Genomic DNA, 11130 nt, shown 5'->3' on the forward strand with positions numbered 1-11130 from the left:
TTTTTTAAGAGTTTAGAGCAAACTTTTTTTTATAAAGAGCCAGATAGTTTATATTCTAGAATCTGTGGGTGCATATGGTCTGTTTCACGTTGTTCTCTGAACAACTTTAAAAAATGTAAAGTTTAGAATGTAAAAACCATTCTTAACTCATGGGCCTAATACCAGCTTGTTTTAGAGATCTCTGCCGAAACAACACAGCACGGGCTTTGGGAATCCAGACTTTTTTTTCTTTTTTCTTCTCTTTCCTGAGGATTTCAAGAAAGTCACTAACCCCTCTTAAGTCTCAAGTTTCCACATCTTTAAAAATGAGACACTCAACTCTCCCGTAAAGTACTTTTAAATATTAAGTGAGGCAGCAAGTATGCTGAACCGCCCACACAATGCCTGGCATATAGTTTAGGAAACTGATTTTATGATTCTTGCCCCTGCCTCATATGATAATCATTAGTAGTACTTGTAAGTCAATATGAAGTGCTGATCAGCAGACATGCTCCTCCCATACAATCTACTTTATAATGATCTGTTTTGGCTATTTCCAGGAACAAACTGGAATTTTCCTGGACAACCAGCAAACCTGCACATTACTGATGAGAATCTAACAGTCTCCTCGTCATTACTCTTCTCCCTTCAATGTGTGAATCAAATTTCTAGAGCAAAGATTTATCAATACATTATTTTCCATCTAAATAGCTATAAATGCCCAGATCATAATAATTCAAAGAAGCTTAAGAAAACCCAACTTGCAAGAAGTAAAACCAGCATTAGCTGAAGTGTACTTAGGTGTACCAGGGACCCTAAGGTTACAAAATACTGCACAGCCCCAAGTCATCAGCAGAGATACTGATCTCCTCTTCCTCTTCCTCACAAAACTGAAGGTTTCAAATACATCCAAAATGCCATTATGTTGAGCTTCCATTGCTCTTTGTTTTCTCCAGAAAGACTAACCAGCTAACTATGTTATAACCATTTTTATCCTTCACCATACCTATCACAACACTAGCTAGGTATGACAGTCTTCAGGAAACAGTTATTGAAAATAAGTATTTTAATTTTTTTAATGTTTATATAGTTAAAAAAAATTTTTTTAATGTTTATTCATTTTTGAGAGAGCACAAGTAGGGGTGGGGCAGAGAGAGAGGGAGACAGAATCCAGAGCAGGCTCCAAGCTGTCAGCACAGAGCCTGACACGGGGCTTGAACCCACAAACCATGAGCCAAAGTTGGATGCTTAACCAACTGAGCCACCCGGGCGCCCCAATGTTTATTTACTTTTGAGGGGGGGGGGAGGGAGGGAGGGGCATAGAGGGAGGGAGACACAGAATCCAAAACTGACTCCAGGCTCTGAGCTGTCAGCACAGAGCACCACGCAGGGCTCGAACTCATGGACCACGAGATCATGACCTGAGCTGAAGTCACACACGTAACTGACTGAGCCACCCAGGCATCCCTGAAAATAAGTATTTTAGAAATGATTTTATTTATCTAAGACAATAGTCCTTCAATTCTATTTATATAAAAATATTCATCTGAGCAGCAATAAAAGAAAAAGCACAACAATTAAAAAATTAGCTACTACATCATTATTCCAGAACAGCTAGAGTGATACAATAATGTCCTTGTCTGTACTTTCCCCAAGAATCAAAGGCTGTATTCCTGCTAATTGTTATTAAGTAAAACTATGATTCCTATAATCACTAAGGATTTTAGAGGCTATTTTCAAGTATTTTCTAGCCTAAGACACCTTTTAAAAGTTGTCCATATATAGAAAGAGTATGAAAGAGAAAGCGAATAAATATAGGACATTACACCTTACAAATGATTTTGACAGCTTTCAGTGAATTTACTTTGAAAAATTTTAAGACATAACTGAAAGCCATGTTTACTTCAAATAATCAGTAAAATGAAAATGCTATAATTAACAATCAGAGTAAATGTTTTTCTTCATCATCTCAGAAGACAAAAGAGAAAGGAATTCAATTACAAACCACATTACAGAGTATGAGGCTTTTCAGACCAAGCCTAATTTAGTCCTCTGAAATTAATGGTATATTTAGAGAAGATATAGGTAAATATCAACATGCTAAAAAGCTCTACCTAACTAAACACACCCGGTCTTTTGGTCTCTAGTCTATAGGAATATTTGAAAAATTTCCACAAATACAGAGCAGAATGCTTTTCAGGAGTAAAAGAACAGAACAGTTAGGACAAAAACAGTCAGGTTCAGAAGATATTCTATGAACTTGAAGAGTGAAGTTTTCTCCCAAATAACTGTTCCATATGCATTCGTTGAATTCAAATCTCATTAAGTAGATATCCCCTTATTTGTCAATCAGAGAAGTATATGCTTACATAGTTAACGACTTATTTCACACCAAAGCAAAAAGCCACCAAACTTAAGTGAAAAGCAGCCACTATGTACTTACTATCACTGTACTGCAGAAACGGAAAATGTTTCGTGAAATTTTTAAAAAATTTCTGGTAGAATGATTTTTTTAATTCAACATATCAATACTTTTTGTAAAATAAAATTGCTTAATGCAAGGCCCTTGAAAGATAATAATGCTTAAAGAAGGGTAAAAATAATCACCTTTTACTATCGAGCTATTAACTCTGCCCATTTTCACTGATTATGAACAGCACTGCTCCCTTTAGGGACGGTCTCAAATGCATACAATGCCGGGCCAGACAAGTACCATTAGCAAGTAGGCGGGGACTAAAACCTAAGCCTAAGAACTTCCTGCAGCTGCTACTAGACCTCCCTCTCCATCCTGTTATTGCTAGAAGGAATGCAGGCCATTCCTTCCAACGTTTCCTAAGAGAAGCCAGAATTCCATTTTTATTTTGATTTTGATTCAATGTTTACTTATTTTTGAGAGCGGGGAGGGACAGAGAGAGGGAGAGAGAGGGAGTCAGAGGATCCGAAGCTGGCTGTGCTGGCAGCAGAGAGCCCAACATGGGGCTCGAACTCATGACTTGGGCCAAAGTTGGAAGCTTAACCAACGGAGCCACCCAGGTGCCCCCAAGATCTCCCGTTTTTAGATACTGGCAATTAAGAAACAAAAAAATACAGTGAGGTCAAATAAAAAGTACCTGCAAACTGAATCTGGCCTTTCTACATGCAACCAGTGCTAAGACACAGCAATAACACTCTAGGAACAAAAACATCGTGAAGAATCTCAAGCATGTGACTCCCAAATTCTAAACTCCCCCAGACTATTACTCAGATTGCACACTGAAGGTGGATTCTCCATGTAGTCAAAAATATTAGTGGTAATCTTTCTCTCCTGAAGACTAATTTTTGGACTAATTTTTTAAAAAGTACTACTTTAATTTACTATTTTAAAGTGTACATTTTAGGAAAAAATGAACATTTGAGGGAAATGAATTTAGAATTGTATCAGTAAAACTAGAATTATAATATGTAGAAACTGTATACATGTTACAACTCATTTCTTAAAAAGTGTTATGATGTTTTACAAACTGTGTTAGTTGGGTAAAATGAAGTGTTAATCATAGCAATCCTTAGAAAGCAACCATTTGAACTTTGAATCTCTAGATTGAGACGTCAGGAACTGGCATCCCTGATGGGCCACCTTCACTTCAGCAACATGAAATGGAAAAACAAATAAAGGAGGGGAGAAGTGACTATAACGTTAATCGTCAAGGATGAATATTATATAACTGCCAAAGGATCCTAAGACCCATACAATTTTCTTTACTGCTTTAGCTCTAAGTAGATTAGACGGCTCTAAAGGATAAAATAGACCTTCTATTTGGAAACAAAATAGATTAAACATTTAAATGGATTAAAATAGAAATACTATGTATGGTATCACCCAAAGATTTAACCTTTCAAGGATCTGCTCTCCAATGTCCAATTTAAGAGGGGTGCCTGGGTGGCTCAGTCAGCGTCTGACTCTTGATTTCGGCCCAGGTCATGATCACCAGGAGCCTGCTTGGGATTCTCACTGTCCCTCTTTGTTTGCCCCACCAGCACGTGCACGCGTTTCTCTCTCTCTCTCTCTCTCAAAAGTAAACTTAAAAAAAAAAATTCCAATTTAAGAAAAAAACTCTGTAGTTACACTCTTCTCAGAGTTCTCAGTTAATTTGTAAATGTACTTCCACATGTCATATTGATAGCACACTTAAAAAAACACAAAACACAAAACCTTGAGAACAAGATGACAGAGTTGAAGGAAAAAAGGCAGCTCTGGCTTTATCAGGGCTGGATTTCCCTACAGGACAGCGGTGTGACCTTAAGCAAGTTTAACTACTTTGAGCACCACTCCCTCATCCATATAAAAGGGTAAACACTAGCTGCTTTAATTCTCGTTATGAGAATTGTGATACATCTTAAATGTGTTTTAATTCATTCTCTTAACTGAAATTTGAATCCGTTCCACAACCTCAGTAGTTTAAAATACTTCTGGCAGAAGAGCTACACAGACGAGAACTTAACACTTTCTGAAGCAGCCCTTTTCATCCTCACACTTCTATTATTTTCTTTTACTAAACTAAAATCAGCTGCCTTGTTACTTCAAACCCCAGCCCCCACCGATCACATTCTAGTTAAGTCATAGTAAGTACGGCTAATTCAGTTCTCATTAAACTTTAAGCTCCACCAGGGTTGAGGCTGCTCAGTATTGAAGCCCTGACACTAAACAATAATAAGCACATAGTAGGTGTACGACGAATATTTGCAGTGCGAGATTTGTTCTGTGCAGTAGTTACTGATTGACCACTGAAATGCCTTCTGATATAAAGAGCACAAACGTGTACATTTCTAGAGGTGATCATTTAATGTGTAAGGTTTAAAACTGGAACTGTCATATATAACCAAACACATGCTATGTTTTTAAAAAATCCCGTAAGATACAGTAAATGAAAGCAATTTTGCTGTACCTTAGATGGTGATTCTATTCAATGATACAGATGACAAAGTGTCTTCTAAAGCAATAACCCTACTAATGTCTCCATAATGCTATTCATAATTTCCCTGAGATTTAACTGCATTGCAAGTCTACATTAAAAAAAAACAAAAATCAAAACCTCAAAATGATATCCAACCTTATTGCCACTGGCTAATCTGCACACAACCCCAAATTATAACTGAGCCAAATTTTATTATCGGAAAGTTACCCCAAAACCATCAGAGTTGAAGTTGAGACAGAATACCAAAATCTGTGACTTTTTCTTAAGACTTTCTTAGCAACACACTGCTATAAATAAACATCTCACTGGCTAAACACTAGAACTCATTTATAATTTAGTCACTTACATTCCAGAGTTAAAGAGTCGGTTTCATAAAGTATGTTCTACTTCACAGAATAGGAAATCAAACACAGTGAACATCCAGTTCGCCACCCTCTGCAAATCTATGGAAATACTTCCATTACAAAGTAAATTTCTCCTGCCAGTCAACAGTTTTAAGCTGTCACTCTGTGCCACAAGCCTAAACAAAACATAATTAGTGAGGTGTATCTGCCACGTACACAAGTCAGTAATCCGTATCAAACTGAAACATAAAATATCTCTGGACTCCCTGGGTCGCTGTTACTTGACATCGTGGAAGAAAATCAGTGAACCAGAAATATGCAACTTCCACTAAAAGGCCCTAGGTAAGGCAAGTACCAGAGGGACATAGTTTTATAAGAAAGGACACAATCCAAGAGTCAAACATTTTAATGAACAGAAAAGCAGAGGACAGAAAGTGAGATAAAAAAAATTCAGCTGATTCAGAATTGCCATGTATGGCCCTTTCCGCTCCAACAAACTAGACCCAAGTAGATGAATCCCCTGTCCCTACAAAACGCCTTGCCCATTTAATCAGAACAGGATACTACGTACAATTAAGCCACCAGATGCAGGAGAGTTTCAAAAAGTTAAAATCACTATCACTAAAATTCCTTTTGCAGGGTGATCTGGGTACTGTTTGAGAAACTTGCACCCGGAATTGCCGTAAGAGGCGCAGGGTCTAGGTCTGCGATAGGGAACCCACCGCAAAGGGGCAGAAGGCATTAACACCACATCTGCGGCGAATCACGCTACGTACTGGGTCCCAACTGGCTTTCGAGTCGCTGCGGGAAAAGTAATCCTTTACAGCAGATACCACACCTCTGCCCTGAAAGTTGCCAAAGCGCCATTGCAAAAGTGGCCTGCAGTTGCCAAATGTGACAGCCTCCGGCTATCGGCACGCTTCTCTTGCCTGTACTTTGTGTCCAGGAACAGTTTCTCAACGTGGCCAAGGTGATGCTGCAAAACTGCCTCGATGCAGCAGCCACAAAAGGAACAGCTTCTCCACAGTCCCAAAGCCGCCTCCTGGGGATCAGGGGGGCTGCCCTTCCACTTTCAATACGCTGCTTCTGCCCACGCCGTCAGCACCCCGAGCGCCCACGGACACGCGGAAAGGGTTCTGGCTCACATTCCTGCACTCTGGGAGCAAGCGAGGCGCACCCTACTCGCCTTCCTCCAGGGTCCCGTCCTGCCAGGCTCGGGGAGCTCCCCGGAAAAGCAGGAGCTGGGGATGAGCCCTTGCCCTTGCCCTTCCCACGCAGGCGGCAGCCTCCCGCCCAGGCCCGGATTCCCGGCAGCCAGGCATCCCCCACTACCCCCCCCCCCCCACGTGCCTGCGGGGCGTCCTTCCCCCACCCCCTCCCTCTCACCTGATCTTGTAACTCGGCAGAGTGTGCTTGCGCTTGATGATCTTCTTGAGCTGGTTGACGATGATGGAGGTGAGCTGGGGCATGGGCCGCCCTTCAAACTGGGAGCGCACCTCGAAGTCGATCAGCGGGTCCTCCACGAAGGAGAAGAACCAGTGGGTGAAGGGCACGCGAGTGAAGACGAAGCGCAGCCTCCCCACCACTCGGGACAGCTTGACGAACAGGTAGGCCGACTTGCCGAAGACCAAGTCCACGTCGATGGCCAGGTGGAAGCCGCCGTTGTACTCCACCTCCGCCTCGAAGGCCAGCTCCTCCGGGGAGGTGGCGGGCAGCGCCTCCCCCTCGGGGCCGTCCGGCTCTCCGCCGGCCGAGGGCACCACCGGCCGGAGGAGCCGGATGGTCTTGATGAAGGGCACGGTCTCGCCCAGGAACACGTCCCGCAGGCTCAGCCCCTCCAGCAGGCGCCCGGCCGTCTTGGTCTGCAGCAGCTCCTCGAACTCCACCTTGATCTTCTTGGTGACCCAGCGGCGGGCCAGCGCGGTGTCCCGCAGCTCCCGGAACAGGAACAGGATGGTGGCGTTGAGGAAGTAGCAGGTCTCCCGCGTCGGCGGGGCGGGGGTCTCGGGGGCCGGGGTCGCGCCGCCCTCGGGGGGCCCGCCGGAGGGCTCCTCGGCCCCGCCGCCGCCGCCATAAAGGTACTCCCTCAGGGACAGGCCCGGCACCGGCTTGATGTAGCGGAAGCCGTCGCCCGCGCGGGCCGCCTCGTCCGGCGGCGGCTCGGGCTGCTTGCGGTACAGCAGCAAGAACTGGGTGAGGAGCGTGAGGAAGGAGCCCAGCACGGCCGACGCCAGAATCATGAGCAGCAGCCCCATCCCGGCACCGCCTCCGCCCGGGCCGCCCGGGCCCCCGCTCCCGCGCCCACAGCGCCGCTCTCTTCACGTCGCCGCCCCCGCTGCCTCCATCTTGAGGACATCGGGCGGCGGGGTCGGCGCGAGCGGCTCCCCGGGCCTCGTCCGGCGGCTCCGGTCGGCGCGGTGCGGCGCCCGAGCCTGCGGCGGCCCGCGACTCCTCAAACGCTCCCGGAGGCAGCGGCTGTGGCGGCGGCGGCGGCGGCGGCCGCGGCGGCGGCGGGACGGAGGGGGCGGCGCGGCACTCCCTCCGGCCCGCGCTCATTGGCCGAACGGCGCGTGTCGTCAGGAGCGTGCTCGCTCCCGGCGGTGTCGCCTGGCAGCCGGCGCCCGGGCGCGCGTGCTCGGGTCCCTCTTCACCTCCCGGGCGCCCTTCCAGCCCCGCCCCCCACGCCAACATTCCATTCCTCCTCGAGCCACGTGGCTGTCACTTCTGGAGCCGCGGACGGGATCCGGGGGGGATGCCGGGGGCCACCCGTTGAAGGATAAGGAGGCCGGGCGTAGGTGGCGTGGCGTGTTCTTGATCTCCGTCCTCCCGATGAGCCCCTCCCCCGCTCTTTGGCCGCGGTCCCTGCCTGTTACCTCTGCTGCAGTGTGGTTCTTCCACTCGCGCCCCTGAGAGATGGGCTGGCGGCGGCTTTCCCTGCAGGGCAGCGCCGCAGAGGATCTGAGCTGGCCGTTCGGAGACCTCCCGAGCCGAGCAGAAGACTGAACTGCTTCAGAGCCCGCCGTCGCTGACCGTCAATGCGACCAGCGGACGCTCTGCGTCTGCGAAGGGTGGGCCTGGGAAGGAGGGACGGAGAAAAAACGGCGTAAGATGCAAACTAACTTTGCCGGCAAGGTGGATGTTCGAGATTCAAATGAGAACGAAGAGCCGGGACGAGCAGGGATGATGAATGAGAGGAGTTTGCCGGATGATCGGAAGACGAATAGTGGCTCACTGTCAAACTCTTGCAGTGTGTTAAGCCCTAGTGCGTTTTACCGCATTTAGCCCTTCCAAGAGGAAGTTATTGTTAGCCACCATCCATTTTACAGACGCCAACACTGGCACAGAGAGGCAAAGAAAGTTGCCTAGGGTCACGCAGTAGAGGCTGTTTGCCTAAAATTAATTCCTAACCCCCCGGGTCACCGTGACCACCAAATTGCTACTAGAGTTGTAAGGGGGTTTGCTGGTTCCCTGGTGCACAGAAAGGGGGAGGTGGGGAGGAGGGGCAGGAAAGACTTGGAATTTTGCACAAGGTAGCACCTTGACCAAAGCCGTAGAGTTAATGAAGCCAGGTGACCCGGAACAGTATCACTCCCTATGTCCTCTGGCTGCTTGGTCCTTACATCGTAAATGCTTCTGTGGCTCCAGCCACGTGGATACCACAACAGTTCTACCCCCTAGTCCTACAGGGGTCAGATATGCCATACCTGAAAGTCAGGAAGACTCTGGGTGGCCCTAAGGGCCAGGGCACAGCCTCTCTCTAGCCCTGGAAGATCTCCAGCCTAGTGACTGTCTTGGATCTGGGTGATTCTAGAACAAAACCAGAGTTGCACCCCATCTTGACCCAGCCAGAGCAGCTACCGAACTCCAGGCCTAGCTTACTTAGTCATGCCCAGGTGTGAGACCAGCAGGGCTCTTTTACTGGGAGAATGGAAGACAGGTGCTGCTGGTTGAAGCCAGGCTTAAACCCCATATTCCACATCCTATGGAAGTCCGAAGCCCTGCCAGGATTTCTGGGAACTCGGGCGACTTTTTTTCTCGTGGTCACCTTTGACTCCTGGCCTCTGCTTCTGCACTGCCGTCTCAGTTCTGCATGGTTTCAACTCAAATGGCAAGTGTGGGCCCTTCCTCAGTTTCAACTAAAAACCTTATTCAGAACCCACGCCCTGTTGTAAGAACGTCACAGAAGCTGGCGGTGGGGTTGGAGCAAAGGAGTAGCTCATATACGTTAACTGAGATCCAGAATCCTCTAACTGTGTCGTGACCCATTCTGCATCTTAAAGTATGCCTTGGCCGCCTCCACCAAGAAGAGTTGGTGATCCTTCTAGGAGTGAGTGAGTCTACAGTGTCGCACTCCATCGCACCGGCTCCTCCCTCTTCTCCCCTCCTCCTACCTCCTCCTCGCTCCTTAGATTACCTCTGGGAATCCTGAACCTTCTCAATCCATCACAGAGTCACTGGTTCCCCAGCAAAACTTGTCCCCTGAGGGGTACGCTCCAAACCCACGAAGGAGTGAGCTCAGCACACCTTTTGGGGAGATAAGCTTCTCCCCTTTAAAAATGGCTGGGGCGCCTGGGTGGCGCAATCGGTTGGGCGTCCGACTTCAGCCAGGTCACGATCTCGCGGTCCGTGAGTTCGAGCCCCGCGTCAGGCTCTGGGCTGATGGCTCGGAGCCTGGAGCCTGTTTCCGATTCTGTGTCTCCCTCTCTCTCTGCCCCTCCCCCGTTCATGCTCTGTCTCTCTCTGTCCCAAAAATAAATAAACGTTGAAAAAAAAAATAATAAAAATGGCTAACATTTGGGGCACCTGGGTGGCTCGGTGGGTGAAGCATCTGACTTCGGCTCAGGTCATGATCTCATGGTTTATGAGTTGGAGCCCCACGTAGGGTGAGCTTGAACCGCTTCAGGCTCCACACTCTCCCTGCCTCCTGTGGGATTTTCTCTCTCTCCCTTTCTCTGGCCCTTGTGCTCTCTCTCTCTCTCTCTCTCTCAAAAATAAGCAAACAAATAAATATGGCTAACATTTATTGAACACATAATAATTTTTCATCATTATATATTCATAAATAATAATATTTTTAGACAACTGACTGTGCCAGGCACAGTGTTAAACATCTTATGTGCCTTATTCCATTTAAAAATCAAAATGTCTGAGCATTGAGGAGGACACCTGTTGGGTTGAGCACTGGGTGTTGTATGGAAACCAATTTGACAATAAATTATATTTAATATAAAAAAATAATAAAAATGTCCGGGGCACCTGGGTGACTCAGTCGGTTGAGCATCTGACTTTTGATTTTGACTCAGGTCATGATCCCAGGGTGGTGGGATCAAGCCCCGGGTAGAGCTCCACACTGAGCATGGAACCTGCTTGAGATTCTCTCTCCCTCCCTTTGCCCCTCTCCCACACCCGCACTCTCTTTCTCTCTAAAACAGTGTGTTAATTAAAAAAAATCAAACTGTCTGTAAGTGTAGGCTCTGTCCCTCCATCCCATCCAGGCCTGTGGGGTAATGTGTCCAACCCCTGACTGGCGGACCCCATTACAACCCACCTGGCCACCCCACTCCATGTTGCAACCTGCAAATGTTCACCAACTTGGGACCTTTGTTTCTTTTGCCTTTCACTAAGTCATTCAGCCAACACAAGGTTTCTTAACCTCTGCACTATTGCCATTTGAAGCTAGAAGTTTCTTTGTTAAGGTACCTGCTTTGCAGGAGGTGATGTTGTGTTAATAGAAGCTTATTATTTGTAATGGCCTTCCTTAGAAGAATGTAAATGCAGCAACCTTAAAAAAAAAAAATCAATCCTAGTTCATAGAAACTCAAAAAGTCTAAGAACCTTTGGCCCCAGCTCTGAAA

The 11130-nt window shown here is 47.0% G+C and overlaps 1 protein-coding gene across 1 annotated transcript in view; it reads right to left on the minus strand.

Moving 5' to 3' along the window:
- PDZD8 (PDZ domain containing 8) overlaps nucleotides 1-7721 on the minus strand; it is a 72406-nt gene extending 64685 nt beyond the window's left edge. The window contains exon 1 of the mRNA XM_042961263.1: nucleotides 6662-7721. Coding sequence (XP_042817197.1) covers nucleotides 6662-7530 — 869 coding nt within the window. The 5' untranslated portion in view covers nucleotides 7531-7721. The remainder of the gene's footprint in view (nucleotides 1-6661) is intronic.
- Nucleotides 7722-11130: the final 3409 nt, after the last annotated feature.

This window comes from Panthera tigris, chromosome D2 (assembly GCF_018350195.1).
Source record: "Panthera tigris isolate Pti1 chromosome D2, P.tigris_Pti1_mat1.1, whole genome shotgun sequence".
Taxonomy (NCBI): domain Eukaryota; kingdom Metazoa; phylum Chordata; class Mammalia; order Carnivora; family Felidae; genus Panthera; species Panthera tigris.